The sequence below is a fragment of the Medicago sativa genome, chromosome 8 (genome assembly GCF_051527215.1).
Source record: "Medicago sativa cultivar Bolivia chromosome 8, Bolivia_mono, whole genome shotgun sequence".
NCBI classification, from domain to species: Eukaryota; Viridiplantae; Streptophyta; class Magnoliopsida; order Fabales; family Fabaceae; genus Medicago; species Medicago sativa.
The window spans coordinates 11,915,032-11,932,829 of record NC_140756.1 but is presented as its reverse complement, the minus strand read 5'-3'; the positions used below and the strand labels follow the sequence as shown (position 1 = coordinate 11,932,829).

General features: G+C 32.9%; 1 protein-coding gene and 1 long non-coding RNA gene across 2 annotated transcripts; one reads left to right on the top strand and one right to left on the bottom strand.

Moving 5' to 3' along the window:
- Positions 1 to 1,178: 1,178 nt before the first annotated feature.
- LOC146896987 (uncharacterized) lies at positions 1,179 to 1,750 on the bottom strand. Its single transcript, XR_015024089.1, has 2 exons — positions 1,615 to 1,750; positions 1,179 to 1,509 (listed from the first exon to the last, which is right to left on the bottom strand). It is a non-coding gene; the product is annotated as an uncharacterized LOC146896987 (long non-coding RNA).
- Positions 1,751 to 7,558: 5,808 nt separating this feature from the next.
- Positions 7,559 to 16,314, top strand: LOC146896986 (dentin sialophosphoprotein-like protein). Its single transcript, XM_085738997.1, has 12 exons — positions 7,559 to 7,918; positions 9,450 to 9,673; positions 10,918 to 10,985; positions 11,235 to 11,312; positions 11,442 to 11,788; positions 11,900 to 11,968; positions 12,048 to 12,136; positions 12,483 to 14,666; positions 14,795 to 14,872; positions 14,973 to 15,087; positions 15,692 to 15,742; positions 15,868 to 16,314. Exons 1-12 carry the CDS (start codon positions 7,607 to 7,609, stop codon positions 15,913 to 15,915), a joined length of 3,663 nt encoding a protein of 1,220 aa, XP_085595123.1. The 5' UTR covers positions 7,559 to 7,606; the 3' UTR covers positions 15,916 to 16,314.
- The last annotated feature ends 1,484 nt before the right edge of the window (positions 16,315 to 17,798 follow it).

The following is a 17,798-nucleotide window of genomic DNA, read 5'->3' as shown; positions in this document are numbered from 1 at the left end:
GATCCAGACCTTATAGTGCTAGTTAGAAGTTTCTACTAGTTGAATACTATAGTGGATAATCTCACACGAAGTGTGGGGACGGGAAGTAGCCGGGTTTGGTGAACCAGGATAACTCTCCTGTGTTATTCTTATCTCTCTCTCTCTCTTCTCTCTCTCTCTCTCTCTCTCTCTCTCTCTCTCTCTCTATTTTATTTATACACGATATGCACACACTATCACACGCATTAATATTTATTTATCTCCAGGATATTATGGTCCTAATTAATCACAACCATATTAATCCAGAGTTCAATGGTCCTGATTTAATCTTTACTTTATTATACTCACATTATCACACTCATATTAATATTTATTAATCTCCAGAATATATTGGTCCTAATTAATCACAACCAAATTAATCCAGAGTTTTATGTTCCTTAAATAACCATTAATATTGTTTTATCATTCAGCTTAATATTTAAATATAACTACTTTATATTTATCCAGAGTTCTCTGATCCTTATTTAACCATAATATTATTTTGCCATTCAGTTTAAATAATTAATCTTATAACTGTTATCCAGAACATTCTGGTCCTAATATAACTGCTTAACATTTATATTCTTCCATAGTTCTCTGGTCCTTGGTAATTATTAATATTGTTTTATTATTTCAGTCTCTTTATTAATTATATAATTATTATCCAAAACATTATGATCCTTAGTAAAATTATTTAATTATTTAAACTTACCATATCCAGAACGTTCTGGTCCTTGATAAAAACAACTATTTAAATATCTAAATATTTTATAATCTTCTTTTGTCTAACATTTACCAAGAATTTTCTTGAGTACATAAACTTGTTAAGTTTCAGGATTAAATTTAAAGAGGGTCGCAATTCAAACCCCATCTTTCTTGCGACTATTTCTTCCACTTCACTTGATCCTTCACTCGATGTTTTGTCTTTCCGATTTACACGATTTCTCACTAAAAAGACTCAAAACATCTATGAAGTTTCATGATTTAGGATAAAACTGAATTACAACGAATCGAATGAAAACAATACAGAAAGTTCCTCAAATCATTGGCAACTCCTCTAAATGACTTCTAATTTGTCTTCAAATGCAAAGAAAATAACTAAAAACATGGACTATAATATGATATGATGTTCCATCATCAGAAGGTCTGACAAACAAATATTGAAGTGTGGAATATATCATAAGAGTATCAACATCATAGTTTTTTTTTTTTGAGGAATAAGAGTATCAACATCATAGTTTGAAATACAATAGTTATTCAAATAAATTTAAAGGTCGGACAAACAAATATTGAAGTGTGAAATACATCATAAAAGCAAGAACAATATAATTTTAAATACAATTATTCGCTTTTAGAAGTACCATATCCGTAGCTTTGAACTTAATTTCTACCATTATAGACATATACAAATCTTCCCCTTGCACACTGGAAATTTATAAGGACCACAGTAATAATTGCGACAATCCTTATTAGAATTACATACAGTGACCTCTATGATGCAAAATATTAAAAATTAATTGTTAGTAAATGCAATAAAACATTATGTATAAGATTAAATAGAGAAATTTTATTTTTATTTTGCAAAAATAAACTTACTGTTGGATGCCATGGTGAACATGAAAAGATAAATAATCATAACATAAACAATCTTTGTAATTTCACCCATATTGTTTACTTGTTTGGATGTAGAAATATAAATTTACATTATCAATTTATAGTGTGAACAACTTCATTCTTACAAATTTAATTATTATTAACTGTCTCTTGATGGTCTTTATAATTCATTAATTTACTAGTTATTTATTATATTATTTAAATTCATGTTTTACCCTTTCATGATACCATAAGTAAGTAGGGTCGTTGTCCACGTGAGCTTAACTCAGTTGGTAGGGACAGACACATATTATATGCAGGGGTCGGGGTTCGAACCCCTGACACCCCATTTATCCACTTTAAAAATGTGTGAGTTCCAGCCACTAGGCTACCTGACTAAAAAAGAGAGTAAGTAAGGTCATTAGTAGAAACCTTACGAGTTATAGGTGTTAGAGCCACGAAGATTCAACAGGTTTTTTGGTGATAAAACTTAATTTTTGTGCTTTCAAGCATGCATAAATTGAAGTTACGCTGACGAGACCATAATTCCATCTTGTAAAACATATACAAGGAGTACGTGTGATCTCTCTCTCTCCTTTAAAAAATTCTTCAACATTTAATTCATTAAAAGTTTTTCATCACCAATTTTGGTCCCCCTCTTGTGTAACCTTCATATTTTTGAATGAAATTTTACATAAGTATTTATAATATTATAATATTCTCTCCACAAAAAAATTATAATACTATAAACATCAATGCACAAACTCATTTAGCAATTCTAATGATACACACGAGTTTATTGAAAAGTAGGTGCCAAAAGTGGTGATGAAAAACGATTGAAATCCTAAAAGTTGAAGGAAACTTTTATAGAGTAAAATAAAAATTTGTTATATTTATAAAGACTACAAATATTTAATCTTTAATCCATGCAAGATGGTTGTTTACCTTACACATAACTTACAGAAAATAATAAAAAATGTACAATTTTTTTTACTATTTTATTAGAAAAATGCTAATTTCGTATATGATATATATTTTTTTATTTGACTTAAATATTTGTTTTGCCGGTATTTAGGCAATCCAAATATCATCAAGGTTTACAACATTACTGATTCAGCAGAGGATTATTTTTAATGGTGATGATTGTTAGAATGTGGTTGTCCTTAACGGTGAAAACCTCATAAATCACAATATCTTAAAAAAGTTTTAATGGATGTTGAGACAAATGTTTGAAGGTCGTGGGAGTGTTTGAAGAAGTCAAAGTTTAATGGATATTGAATGGAGAGTGATCCAAATACCTCTGGTCTTTATTATAAGAATAAAAACCAAAAATCATCAAAACCAAAATCGTCATTAATTGTTGTAACTTTTTTAATGTTTTTACAAATATACCTTTATAAAATTTGTAAAGTATTAAATATACCCACTAATATTGAAAAGACCACCGTTAAATTAGGGTTATAAATGTCTTTTAAGCAATAAATATACCTTAAAAATTGTAACTTTTTCTTATAAATACGACCATTTTTTTTTGAAAAATTTCTTATAAATAGGACCGGAGGAAGTAACTATTAATATTGATCGTTTAAAAAAAAAAAGAAAAAAAAACCAAACATATCCAAAATGGTCATTGAATTCAAGTCACATGAATGAAAAAACAAGAGTGTTTTACTCTTTAAATAAATCCGCACGAAAAATTAGTTGTTTGACTTGAATTAGTTGTGGTGCTTTATTAAACTATAAAGAATAAACAACTCAAAAATCTATTTGAAATAAACTGAAATCGACAAATATTTTTCCATGCAAAAAATTATAGGTTGTTATATTTTCCTATATTTCTCTTTAATGTATTTTGGAGGTTTTTAGGTGATGTTTATGTCGTTCGAATTATATAATCTGAATAGGGTGGAAAAGGATGTCAAAATTATATTTATAAATAATAGTTCATCTTTTGTTATCAATATAGGATATCATGAGAGTTGGTCGCTGAGAAATCCAAGTGCTTAGCATGCACAGAAGATAAAAATTGTAGGGATCTTAGAGTTAAAACATTAATAAAATGTTTTTCTTCTACCAAAACCTCAAAACAAAATTAATTTAAGTTGATTTTGTCTAATGTGCACGAGTATAATAGTTCCTTGCTTTATTTGGCAACAATTGTCTTATAATGACCATGTGACCAAGCATAAGTTCAACGATGCTTGAAATGTTCAATTTTCTCCGGAAATGTGGAGGTTGAAGCAAACTAAACTTGTTTGACAAGAAAAACAATACAAAAGAACCGTTTTAAAACAATTTTTTTCCAAATCGATCATTCATTTTAGGATGGAAAAGGTACTTACTCTAATTCTCTTAATATTTATTGTCATGGATATTTTATACAAAAAATTACATACTCTTGATTTTTTTTAATATTCTAATTAAATTTAATGTGTGTGTATAGAAAAATACACAACAATTATTTTATTTTTTTTTGCCATTTACGATGTTAACTAATTAAAGATGGAATTTTAAGGCTGTTTAGAGTTATACATAAGAATTCGATATTCAAAATCTCATTTAGGGCAAGAAAAAAGGAAAGGGTGGGTGCGTGTAGTGAAGCATGGTAATTGCTCATGAGATTATATATGTATTGCATGGGATGGTTTGTTGATTTACATGGGCAATCGAAGGTAGTTTGAAAGGGAAATTTTAAATTCAATTTAAATAGGTGACAAAGCTTTTAATGCATTGCAGGAATGGTTTGGGGGAGCCGATAGAGTATAAATAGTCAACCTTATTATCACGTTAACCTGCATTAGTTATAGCAATTTGTGAGGGAAAAAAAAGTTTAGGGTTAAAGGATTAACATTTAACTAGACTTTTGTCCCGTGCGTCGCACGAGTTTTCTCGACTATAATAGAGACCAATAAATAATCTTTAACCCGTAAGATCATTGATATGGTAGAAAATATTTTCTTCAAAAAAAAAAGGCAAGAGGATAGGAATGAAATTGGTGTGCAATACATTTTTTTAGATGGAATTTGTTAGGTTAAATAATTGCAAACCTAATAAAGCAAATGAGCGGGAAAAAATTAGGTTAAGTTGTTGCAGACGTAACAAAATTAATAAATAAGGATGACAGATAATTAGTGGAAAAAGATTACGTTTACATGTAACCGGACATAATAAATTTTAAGAATAAGGGATAAGGGATGAGGGATAAGTCTAGATAGAAAGGATCTTTACTCTTATGTGGGGATCAAAACTCAACATAAAGACCAAAAAGCTAGTTTTTGAATTAGAGGGGTTAAAACTTAATTTTTTGTTTAACTATATAATAGCAAAATAGTATGCTAGAAGTAATATTGGTTGAATAATTCGTCTAAATCATTCACTAACTTAGCAAATTCAATTGGTTGATTTTCTTAATCAATTAATCTTTGCATATTCGCCATTTCTCATAGTCCTATTTTTTTTTTTGAAGGAAGTCCTAATTTTCTATGCTTTGCAATCATTTTTACCAATATTTTTATAGGTGAGAAATGTTAACAACGTTCTCTTTTGAACATTTTTTTTTTAACATTCATTCTCTTTTTGAATGAAATTAATACATGTCTCACCATTTTATTTGAATTTCGTTTCCAAAGTGTAGATTCACATTGATAACGCTAAATTTTTTTTTGACAAAACTAAAATTTTATTTGTTAATTCCAATACGCGTAATTCAGGAAAGTTTTCAAAAACTAGTTTCCGCTTCACCAAAATTAGCGGTATGTATTTTGAAAGCAAATTGTTTAGAATTGAAATCAAATGAAAGCAAATATTCACTGCTTAAAAGCAGTAAATAAAATATCAACATAATGATGATCTATTTGGTCAAAAAAAAAACATAATGATGATCTAATTTCTTATTTCCTAACTTTCCAATATCCTTGTGACAAAAAAAAAACTTCCGAATATCCTAACACACTAGGATTCAGTCCCACGTTTTTTAAGTGACTGTATCCTCTAGCACGTGACAGAAAGATAAATACAACGATAATGAGAAAAAGAAAAAGAAGAATATATGATTGGTTCAATCCAAGAAGATCAACAAATGAGTAAAAAAATATTATCATCTTAATTTTTGTAGCATGTAATAGAATAGGAATATCACATTATGATATTTACATAATTTTTTAGTCAACAATAATAACATTTACATATTGTAGAAAAAAACACTTACATACTTTTAGAATAAACAAAGAACATGTTGATAGATTAATATAGGCAATTATATTGGAACTTTTTTTTTTATTTGACTCATGGTATATGAGAATAAAGTTAAAAAAAATAAAGAAATAATATACCATAGTACTCATAATTTATAGCATGTCTATTTATAAGAGTCTAAAATCGAAAGTTTTTGCATTCATCTTAGCTATGGAACATGTGGCTCTTCACGGGTGGCGGAATGTCTGGTTGGAGAGTGACTCAACTAGTGTCTTGCTGATTTTTTCGAACCCTTCTTTAGTCCCATTTTTTGCTTCGGAACAGATGGCATAACGCCCGTAGCCTTGAAATTCAGATTATTTCTTCCCATTTTTTTTCGCGAAGGTAATTGTTGTGCTGACAGGTTAGCGAATATGGGTCACGCCATTCAGGGTTCTCTTTTGGTTAGATACGCTTTCGACGGAGTTGCATCTGGATTTCTTTTGTGGTCGAGTTGGCTTGCCTAACTACATGTTTCCTTAGTTCACTGTTGTCTGCTCTAGTTTTTTTGTTTATTTTCTTTTGAGGGTTTTGGCCTAGTCCCCCTTCTTCTTGTATATATTTTTTTACTTTTTTTTAATAAAATTTTAGAGTTTGGCTGCACAGGACGGAGGTTTCCCAGGGCGCCAACCTAGTTGGGATGTCGGTGTTTTCTCTTGATGCTTGTCCTCTCTCCTTGTCTAGCAAAAAAAAAAAAGACCTAGTCGCAAGACACCTATTAGATATAAGATATAATTTCGTTCGAATCCGATTCAATAATAACGTGATTTAAACCATCCAAAAATAGTATTAGTTTCATAAATAAGATCCGCTATAAACTATACCATACGCGCGTCTCAGTCGTTAGTCACACATATTTTCTCATTTGCGCGCCTCAGTTGCTAGTCATACATATTTCCTCATTTAACCACCATTATTTCCTCAAAAAATCGGAAAGTTAACATATTAAAAAAATTAATTTCATTTTTACAAACAAAACTTTATAAAATTAATTTTTAGGTAATCTAAACACACAAGTGACACAACACAAAACTTATATGTTACAAAAAGCACACAAACATAAATAAAATCTAATAAACAAAAAATTGAGGGATATCATTGCAATGTTAGAGAAAGTGAATTATAAAAAATATAACCATAGTATAAAAAAAATACGATCAAGTAATATAGGTTTCATTTTTATTTCATATTTCATTTTCATCATATAATAATAAGGGTTAAATATGTTTTTGGTCCCTATAAATATGTCAACTTTTCGTTTTAGTCCCTCTAAAATTTTCCTTCAACTTTTAGTCCCTATAAAATTTTCAATCTTCACTTTTGGCCCCTCTTTTAAAGTAAACTCATATGTAGAATTCATATTTTTTAATAAAATTTTCCAGAAAAATTTAAAATATTATAAGAATCACTCCAAAAAAAATTTAGAATTTTTTAACAAAACATGAATTTAATATGAATTTTTATATTTTTTACGGTTAAAAATTCATATTTAATTTGTGTTTTGTTAAAAAATTCTAATTTTTTTAAGGAAATTGTTTTAGAATATCTTACACATTTCTGCACAATTTCATTAAAAAATACATAAATTAAGTTGAAAATAGGGACCAAAAGTAGTGATTGAAAATTTTATAGGGACCAAAAGTTGAAGGAAAATTTTAGAGGGACTAAAACGAAAAGTTGACATATTTATAGGGACCAAAAACATATTTAACCCTAATAATAATCATATCATCATCATCATCGTCGGGTCGGAGTCGGAAACATGTACGGGGGACCTTCTTCCAAACTGGGCCGCGGCGGCGGTCCAAAACGTCTCCACAACTCATTTCCTCCACCTCCGCCTCACCGTCCACCTTCCTCCGCCAATTCTCGTCTCTCCCTCGGTGGCTCCGCCAAGAAAACACCGCCGGCGGTGGAGGAAACTTTCAGCCTTGTCTCTGGAACCAATCCCCCCGCATTCTCTATGATCATTAGGCTTGCTCCTGACCTTATCGAAGAGATCAAGCGCGTGGAAGCACAGGGTGGTACTCCCCGTATGAAATTTGATCCTAACCCGAATAATCCTAATGGAAATGTATGATTCTTCTTGTTCTTACTAGTTTTGAATTGTTGATTGGTTTTTTTGTTTGATTTGATTACTGCATTTGCATTTTGAAGTATAGTTAGTGTAATCAAATGCTAAGTTTCAGATAGAAGGGAGCCCTAGTAATCAGAAGTTGTCTGGTCAATGATTGTTTCAGTCAGAATTTGAACTTTGGTTCCCACGAACGGTTGGTTCGTTAACGAAGCTGGTTAACCGTTTGAGTTCAATCACTTGATCATTAGATGCTAATTTGTTATTTGTTGATTTTTGTTTCTAGTAATGCTCTTGTTAGGTTATGACTTATCACCCCTTTCCATTTGAGTTTATCTGATTATTGTTTTAGGGGGAAAATAATCATTTTGACGAGTAATAGTCTCGGTACAAGTGTTGGGAGTTGCTATTGCCTGACTATATTTATGGTCATAGGTCAAAGGTTGGAGTTGTGGAGTTGGAATGTTTCATAGGTTTGAGTCGTGGAGTTAGATTTTATTAGGACGATTTTTGGCGGAATGTGATTTTGGATCGACTTGATTTGTTTAAAAATTAGTTTGAAGTGAAGTGATTATTGTTTTAAATATTTTTAGTCATAGGTCATGGGTTGGAGTTATGGAGTTAGACTGTTTCGTAGATTCGAGTTGTGGAATTAGACTTTATTTGGGTGAGTTTTTACCAAATGTGATTCTGAATCAACTTGACTTTGTAAAATTGATTTGTTTGATAAATTAGTTTGAAGTGAAGTGATTATGTTTTAATTTTTTCTCTCGAAAAACAAATTTGATGTAAAACTTGAGAGTAATTTTTTTAAGCTGATGTAAATTGCAAAAGTAATTTTTAATTCTCGTTGAATCGAGGTTTGGTGGCAAACTAACAAGAATATAAAGAGGGCTTGAGGGGTATATTGGGGAAAACTCAAGTCACCCATTGAAAAGAGATAAAGCCTGAAAATAGTTTATAAAGAGTGGCACCCTTCACCTTACAAACCAGTTTTGTAAGAATGGGTCAGGTATAATATAAAAAACCTAATATTAAGTTTTACCAAAATCACGTGTGATAAGAAAAAACCCGTGTTGGACACTCCATATTGTGTATCCAAACATGCGATTAACATGTAAATTCGAGATAAGTTGCTTATGATGGGCTCGCCCATCTCTTTATCGCACGTGGCAGGAGGTTGGTGGCTCCAAAAGAGGAGTATTATTAATATATTCACCACACGTGCATATTATGGATTACAGTTCAGCGATGGATATGCGGCCAAATACATGGTTCACAGTGAACCTGAATCTAGATTAAAATACTTATAGCATTGTCTTAATGACAATATGGATATAAACTAACCATTGAATGGTGTACCTAATTTGATAGCTTTCCATAAAAATTACGAACTTTTTTATTCGAGATTAATATAAGATTACCATTGCAGTTTAGTCCTGATCTACTGTCTTTCATTTTGGTGTGTTTGCCTTTTTGTATGAAATTTTTTATTTAGTTTGAAACGCCTGCTGTTTTTTCTTTGTACCAGATTATCGACGTTGGTGGGAAGGAGTTCAGATTTACATGGTCGAGGGATGGTGATCTATGTGATATTTATGAACAGCGCCAAAGTGGTGTAGACGGAAGTGGTTTGCTTGTTGAATCTGGGTGTGCCTGGCGCAAAGTGAATGTACAACGTATCTTGGACGAGTCAACTAAGAATCGCGTCAAAATGCGGTCTGAGGAAGCTGAACACAAGCTCAAGTCACGCAAGTATTGTCTCACACTCCTTACTTATTGTCATACACTCCTAATTTTTTCGCACTATGCGCTTTGAAAACCCTGTCTTCAACTTGTGAATTTATCGGTCTCTTTCAGTTTTCTTGTTAATTTATGCATCTGGCACGTGTTAATGAAAACACAATAAATTTTGTAAACATGATATATTTGGTGATAGTTATCTGAATATATTTTTTAGATGGTAACTAGTGGAAGTCTATCAAAGTATCACACTCGTATTTATAAATTTTTAGGGTTTCAGTAATAAAAAAAATAATATATGCATGAGCATGTATATAAATGTCAAGCAACTGCTAGGGTATTTTGAAGCTTAGTTTTAAAATCTTGACAGTGGTGATGTTTGAAACACTTCTCTTTTCTATGATCACGAAGGATTTCTATTTTGCTCAGGACATTTCCTCACATTTTTTATTATTTAATAAAAGTATCTTGTGTTAAATTACTTGTATTTAGGTTGGTGGATTTATGTTCATTGAGAAGAATTATGAATTTCTGTTAACTGACCCCCATAAAAAAGGTTTATACTAGGCGAAATAGGGGTGATTATTGGGGAACATGGCCGGGTCAGTTTCTGTTATTAACAACCCTGCAGTTGACAGCTGTCCTAGAACTTAGTTAGTTGGAGTTTCTGACGGAATTGATTAGTGGTGGGGGATCAAACAGTATTAAGGACAAGGGAAGGAAATGGCAGAATAAAAATAATAGGATTAGCAATTTTTGGGTGTAGACTGATTTTGGGAGTGGAGTGGATGGAAGGGCCCGGGATTCTCGGATCCTTTAAGTTTAGAGAAGATTTGTCCTTGGCATTCATTTGGTTCTGCAATCCTCTTGATTTATTGTTCCGACCGAAGGATAGGAGTAACCTTCAATATTAAATTCCATCGTTGGTACCCGCTTCTCTGCTCTACTGTACTGTTCTATCAATTTTCTACAATGTAATGTTGCAATCAGCCATTTGCTCTACTGTACTTCAGTATTTGAAAGTGAACTGACTATTGATGAAGTTGTAATCAGCCATTTGGCCTGTAAAAGAAATTTTGGTTCAGAAATTCAATTTATAGTGCTAAAAGTCTAAATAGGCTGCTTAGTTTTTACCGAACTCAATGATTTTTTTCTTTCTTTCTGACATTACTTTCCATACTGGCAATAGTACATGATGTATGGATATCTACTCCCATTTTTTGTCCAATTAATCAATTACTACATTCTCATGATAGAGCCATTGTCTTGGAGCCTGGGAATCCGTCCACGAAGAGCCAGATGAAGGCAGTGGCAGCTGTGGAGGGTAATTTTTGCTTTGCTTATTGTATTTATGAATTAATTTTTCCCTAGTCTTTAAATTTGTAATTTCAAGTTGCTGATTTATTGGGTCAACGGGCCATGAAACTTGGAAGAAAGAAAAATCTTGATGATGTTTGGGTATTGTTATCTTATCACCGTTCTATTTTGTTCTGTCAAAGACTTCCACTTTTAGTTTAATGATGTTTATATTTGAACTATCTAACTGTAGTGCATTGTGCTTCCCTTTTTCTAGCTACGTCATGGAAGGCTAAATATGCAAAGAGAGAAGCTGCACTTAATAAGAACAAAAGGAAACCAGACACTCTTCAAGGTATTAAAATTTCCAATACAGTTTAAATCAATAGTAAGATGACATTACATAGAAGTATTGAAACCGGTCATATAAATCTTTGTTAGCTCATCTGCTCATGTAGTTTATTTGTCTGGAATTTTTTCATAGTTGGAGGCCCCCCAAAAACCTCTCATAGACCTGGACTGAAGTCAACAACCACTACTGCTAAGGGCAAACGTTCTTCTCCTCTTCCATCTTCACCTGATCATTTTGCTCCTTCTTCCTCTCCACTGGGAGCTGTAAACATCTCTAAAAGCCTTGATGATGCTGTGCCATCAGAAATGACAGACAAGCAGGATACCAATGTTGTCTCTGAGAAAGAAATCCCTACCAGGGCAAGCAATGCTATGAGGAACAAACCAGGAGGCAAAGGAAATAATGGATCTAAACCATCAGATTTGCAGAGCTTCTTAATTTCTCTCCTAAAAGATAAACCTAACGGAATGTCTCATAAGGTGCTCTATAAAGTCAAATACATAGTTATTCTTACTTCTTAGACTTGTTTTTACAATCTCTAAGTTTAGATTTAATAGCATTTGTCTAACTGCTTTCTTCTTTGTTTATAGGCCTTGGAGAAATCAGTCATTGAATCACTTCCAAGTTCCATTAAGGATTTTGAGCCCATTATAAAAAGAGTAAGTGGTGGGAATGTTTTGAGGATATTATTTTATGATACATGTGTGATCTAATTTTTCATTTGATCTTGAACATCAGATTGCAACATTACAGCCCCCTGGAAGGTATATTTTAAAGCCAGCGGTAGATTCGGAAAGCTTCAAGAAACCTCAGACTGAAAGTGGAAGGTATCTGTTATTTTCACTCAACGTTATCACTGGATACTAGTACCGCAAGTGTGTCTTGTTTGGACCCATAATTTATTTAAGGTGTCATTTCTTTTTTTCATTGTGTATAGTTTATGTGCTTACTGGACTATTCTAAAGCTTTTCTAGAACATTGTTTAGTTTGTTACAGTGATTATAAGTTTCTGTTAAGTGAATGAATTTCAGACACAATACAAGCTTGAGTAGTTGTATAAATAGGTTAATAGCTACCAGGCTTTGTATCTTTTGCATCAGTTTCTTAAAAATCAAATCTAGTAGTATATTATCTCTTCCTCTCATTCTCTTTAAATTCAATATGTTCGTACAGTTCGCCTGAAGAAAATCATAACCAAATACCTGCCCATGAAGAGTTTCATAATCAGACATCAGTTCCACAGGGAGGTTTTGAAGAGAAACTTCAAAACGACGATTTGGAGGAAACAGTGCAAGTAGAATCCAAAGTGGAAGAAGCATCAAACACATTGGAAAAAATTGACACGCAACATGTTTCACCTGATATATTTGGTGACCGAAAAGGTTCTGATTATAGTGAAGGGAGGGCAGGCAGCTCCAGTGCTAGTGGAAGTGATAGTGACAGTGAAAGCAACAGTAGTGACAGTGGAAGTGACAGTGGAAGCCATAGTAGGAGCAGAAGTAGAAGTCCTGCTGGATCAGGGAGTGGGAGTAGTAGTGACAGTGAAAGCGATGCGTCTTCCAGCAGCAAGGAGGCATTGGAGGGTTCTGATGAGGATGTAGATATTATGAGTGATGATGAAAAAGAACCAAAGCATAAAGCAGAAGCCTTTGATCAAAGGATGTCCATTCCTGTAAAATCTCCTGATGGAAGATCTATGCAGATTGAGGTTAATGAGAAGCAGGATGGTAATGAATCTGATGCAGTTGATATTGAAAATGACTCACCTGCGGAACAGGAAGCTAACATGGGGCTAACTACAGATACCATTTCCAATAAAGTTGGAAAGTATGCAGAAGATATGAAGCCTTCTTCACCTGATTATCAACAGCTCCAGGAGCGCAAAAATTATATAGGGAGTTTGTTTGATGAAAGGGAAAGTGAAGTCACAGATAGCTCTAGGAACGAACAGTCTGATAGGCTATCTAAAGGTAAACATAAGAGGGGTTCTGAATTGAGGAACATTGATGAGAAATCTGAAGGTACAAAGAGGTTGAAAACAGGAAACTTGACTCGTGAATCATATCCTCCAGGTACAGATGTACAAATGTTTGGGAACTCTAGAAATTTTTCTCCATTTGAATTTACTGAAGACACTGGTAAGGGCCCCAATACACAAGTGGGGAATAGAGCTGACAGACAAGGAAACTCTGATCTTGGTTTCCAGAAAGGATTTAATCGAGCATTGCCTGGAAAATCTAGTTCAGATTTACCACAAACAGGTCAAAGGTCCTTTGACCAAAGCCCTCTAGGAAACCCTTCCTATCCATTAGAAAAATCAAATAAACTTGAAGGTAGAAGGCATAGCAGGAAACACTCTGGAAAGGACTTCCGTGCACGTGAAGTTTCTTATGCACAGGAAAATAAATCTCAGAGAGATGGTCAAAATGAAGATATTTATGCCACTGAGAAAAAAGTCCCCAGGAATTCCAGGGATGGTAGTATTGGAAGTAAGCAATCACTATTATCCATGGATTCTAATTACCAAAAACAAGGTGAAATGGTTGGTAAGTTAAAGGAAGGCCGACAAAGTACGCAGTCACATTTGGGAACATCACCTAAGGATAACAACAGAACTGGTCTTAACAAATCCCCTGCTGTTAATGGGCGAGGCATCTCGCTTCAAAGAGAGCTTTCTGATTTGGAGTTGGGAGAACTTCGTGAGTCCACTCCAGATGAAACCATTGCTGCAAAGCAATTTGAACGAAAAGGTTCATTTAAACATATGGAAAACAAAGCAAACACTTCAGAGGATGTGAATTCAAACATCAATAAAGTAAAACCTTCATCGAAAGCAACTTTAGATTCTGCAAGACCATCCTCGGTGTTAAGTTCAGGTTTTCCTAGCAATTTGGAAGTCACAAATAAAAAGAATGCTGATTATCATTTTGAAGATTCAACAAAGTCTCGTTCTAGAGTTATGCAGACTCATTCGCAGCATTTGAAAGCAGATAATGTGGACGTTGGATCTCAAAACAAATTGACAGAAATGAGTACCAAATTTAGAAATAGTGAATCTGGGGTGAACCATGATATTGATTTAGATGGTCGCAGTGAAAGCAATAGAAGAGTGCCTGCAAATGGATCTAAGCAAGAGGCAAAACGTGGAATGGTTTCTTACCCTGTGAAAGAAAGTAAAAGACAAACACCTAATTCACGTGAAGAGGTGCCTGATGGAAGAAAGGATTCAGTATTTGCAGATAGAAATAATGGTGACCAAAAGAAGAGAGAATCCTCCTCAGATGAAAATAGTTGCTCTTATTCAAAGTTTGAAAAGGAGGAACCTGAATTAAAGGGACCTATAACGACTTTCTCCCAGTAAGCAGTTATTCTTTATTTTCTTTTGTAAATATTGTTGTAGTAGTTAGTGAGGTGGTAGGGTTCTTTTGACTTAACTGCTTCTTCGTTTGCTTGTTCTGATATATGTTTTCTACATGCAATGCTAGATATAAAGAATATGTGCAGGATTACCAGGATAAATATGAGAGTTACCTCTCCCTGAACAAGATTTTGGAGGATTACAGGTTAAATAGTCTAATGATTAAAAGTTTCTTTTCTTTTCAGTTCAAGTGTGTATTTTGATTATGTATCTGATATTTTGTCAAACATCTCACCCATTTGCAGGGTTGAGTTTCAGAAACTAGGTGATGATTTAGAATATGCTAAAAGCAAGGGGGATATGGATAGATATGAAGAGATTGCAGCACAAGTTAAGGAATCCTATAGGCGATGCGGAGCGGTATGTTTTATTTGTCTTCACCCATGCATGTAGACTGAATAGTATTCAGTGAATACTACATCATGATGTAGTATTCATCATATACTGTGTAGAGCTCAAATATTGAAAAGTCATTTTTTTATATTCTTGACTTGTTTTGCAGCTAACAGTTTCTCAATTTGTACTTGGGGTCCTTTTATTTATCTTATCCGTTACCTTTATGTTTTGAACAATAAAAACTGAAAATTCATGTACTGTCCAAATCACTGTGAGTAAGACAAAATCTTGTTAACATGTACTGTTAGTTCTACCATAATTTGGTAACAGTAATGAATTTATGTACATTGATGGTGCATATGACAAATTTAATCCTCTAGTGTGTAGTCATATAAGCTGGTTTATCTTACCAGAAAAACTAATTAACTGATAATTGTTTAGTTTAACTCAATCAACTTTGGTTGAGTTTGAGCAAATTATTGAATCAATTTTTATTCAAATGTTGTGTTTGGGATATTGTATTTTTTTTTTCCAATTATTTTCTAAAGCATTGTGGTACCTAAATTGCAACATTCTCATTATATTCCGGACCTATTTTCTAAACATGTGGCCTCAATGTGAATTGCAGAGACACAAAAGACTGAAGAAAATATTTATTGTGCTTCACGAAGAACTGGTGGTAATTATTTAAATATTTTTTTTATCATTAATCTAATTTTTTTGATTAAATTATGAACTTTTTTACTTAATAGTTGTTAGAGTTTTTATGTGCTCATCATGCTGCTTTTTCCCCGCTTCATGCAGAATACCAAGCAAATGATTAGAGACTTTGTTCAGTCCAATAAAGACTGAAAATACAAGAGTACCATTTACATAAAATTGAAACATGCTCATCAAAGCTTTAAAACTTTTGGGTGATACATGAAGTACATTTCATAGATGAATTATTGTGCAGATTTGTATGTGCACTAGCTTTTAGTATAAATTTTGGTAGAGCCGTATATTTGTACATAAATAAAATGTATTTATTTTTATGCATAGGTATGACATTTTTATGGCTTAGCCCGACCATTTTTTCAAATTCCGGATAAATGTTGTATTGTTCTTCTTGTCAAACAAGTTTAGTTTGCTTCAGTCTCCACATTTCTGGAGAAAATTGAGACTTACATTTCAAGCATCGTTGAACTTATGCTTGGTCACATGGTTATTACAAGAAAATTGCTGCCAAATAAAGCAAGGAACTATTATAAATGACCCAGTAAATCCCCCATTTCGAGTGGTGGTGGTATAATTTCTTTTTTTGATGGATGAATGTTAATTTTATAATAGTAATTTGAGAGCATAATACATTTTTTTACAACTCTTTTATTTCAGGTATGACATTTTTCCCCTATAGGATAACACATGTTAGAATAGAACGAAACATGTAATTCAACCCAGCCAGGGGCGTAGCCCTTCATGAACAAGGGGTAGCCTAGGCTACCCCAAAAAATATACTATTCTTCAATTGACTGGTATATAATTATATCCGGCTACCTCAAATAATAAACATTGAGCCACCCCAAACAAATTCAGTTGTCAAAAATTAACATAAGAAAGTAAAAATATTAATACCTGATTGATAGATTTATTTATATTTGTTTGATACTTTCGAACTCAATAACAGTTATAGAGAAAACTTTTCAACAATAAAAATTATTAAGACAATAGTCATAAACAAATTAAATGTACAATAGTTTCTTACAAATAACCTATTTCCTTACATTGAAAAATACATTATTAATCTATTTAGTAAACGGTCAATTATGGATAAATTTGGCTTCTTGAAATGCATTTTACACAACTTTTCTAAATAACTATTGTCAATTTTTATCCTTTGTTGTTGCTTTAATTTACATTTCATATAAGTAAAAATTATTGTGATTTTTTTCATGTATTGGTTAAATTTCGATTAAATTTGTTTTTAGTCTCTGGAACACTTGCGGTTTTTAAGTTAAGTTCTTAAGATTTTTTTTTTTGTGGTGTTTGGGGTTCGAACCTTGGTCCTTGCATATATTATGCATTTGTCCTTACCAATTAAGCTAAGCTCACGGGGACTCTTAGGATTTTGTTTGATGTTAGTCCTTAATTTTTTGTTATAGATTAAATGCAAGACTAAAAAGACTTTTTTTTTTGTAAAATTTTAAAAAATCGAGACAAAAATTGAATAAATTTTTTATAAGGACTAAAAACATATTTTATCCTTAAAATTAATATATTGGTTTTAAAAATATTTTATTGTTTCTTTATAGTTGGCCCCTGCATAATTCTTTTGCTAGCTTCGCCGCTGAACCCAGCGCTCCTTTCCTAACCTAGCTTTGCTAGGGTTAGCCGCTCCCTAGCACAGCCCACCCCTCCGGCTAGGTCTCTGTTCTCCTTTGAGAGGAGAGTGTTCTCCCTTTTTCTTCTCATCCTCCTTTGAGCCCTTTCTCTCATCATTTTCACCCCATACCCTTCTCTTTTGTTCATGGCTACTCTGCTGTTGTTGTTCAACAACTATCCCACAGTTCGTACCTCTGACGGTGGTGGCGGTGTGCCACCACCTACCTCACATCCGGTGTCGATCCGACCTCCTCCGGAGCCCCCTCCTTTGTAAATCTGGCCTCCAACTCGTCACTCATGTTTCTGCAATTGGTGGTCTTTTTTAGTTCCTTGTCTTCTCTTTATGCTTAGTTATCTTTTAATTGGTGTTTTTA

What these genes read in the sequence shown, in the direction of transcription:
- LOC146896986 (XM_085738997.1), top strand. Translation starts at nt 7,607, where the DNA reads ATGTACGGGGGACCTTCTTCCAAACTGGGCCGCGGCGGCGGTCCAAAA. An exon ending in CCTCAGACTGAAAGTGGAAG is followed by an intron (nt 12,137 to 12,482) that starts GTATCTGTTATT and finishes ATGTTCGTACAG; the next exon opens with TTCGCCTGAAGAAAATCATA. An exon ending in CCTATAACGACTTTCTCCCA is followed by an intron (nt 14,667 to 14,794) that starts GTAAGCAGTTAT and finishes ATGCAATGCTAG; the next exon opens with ATATAAAGAATATGTGCAGG.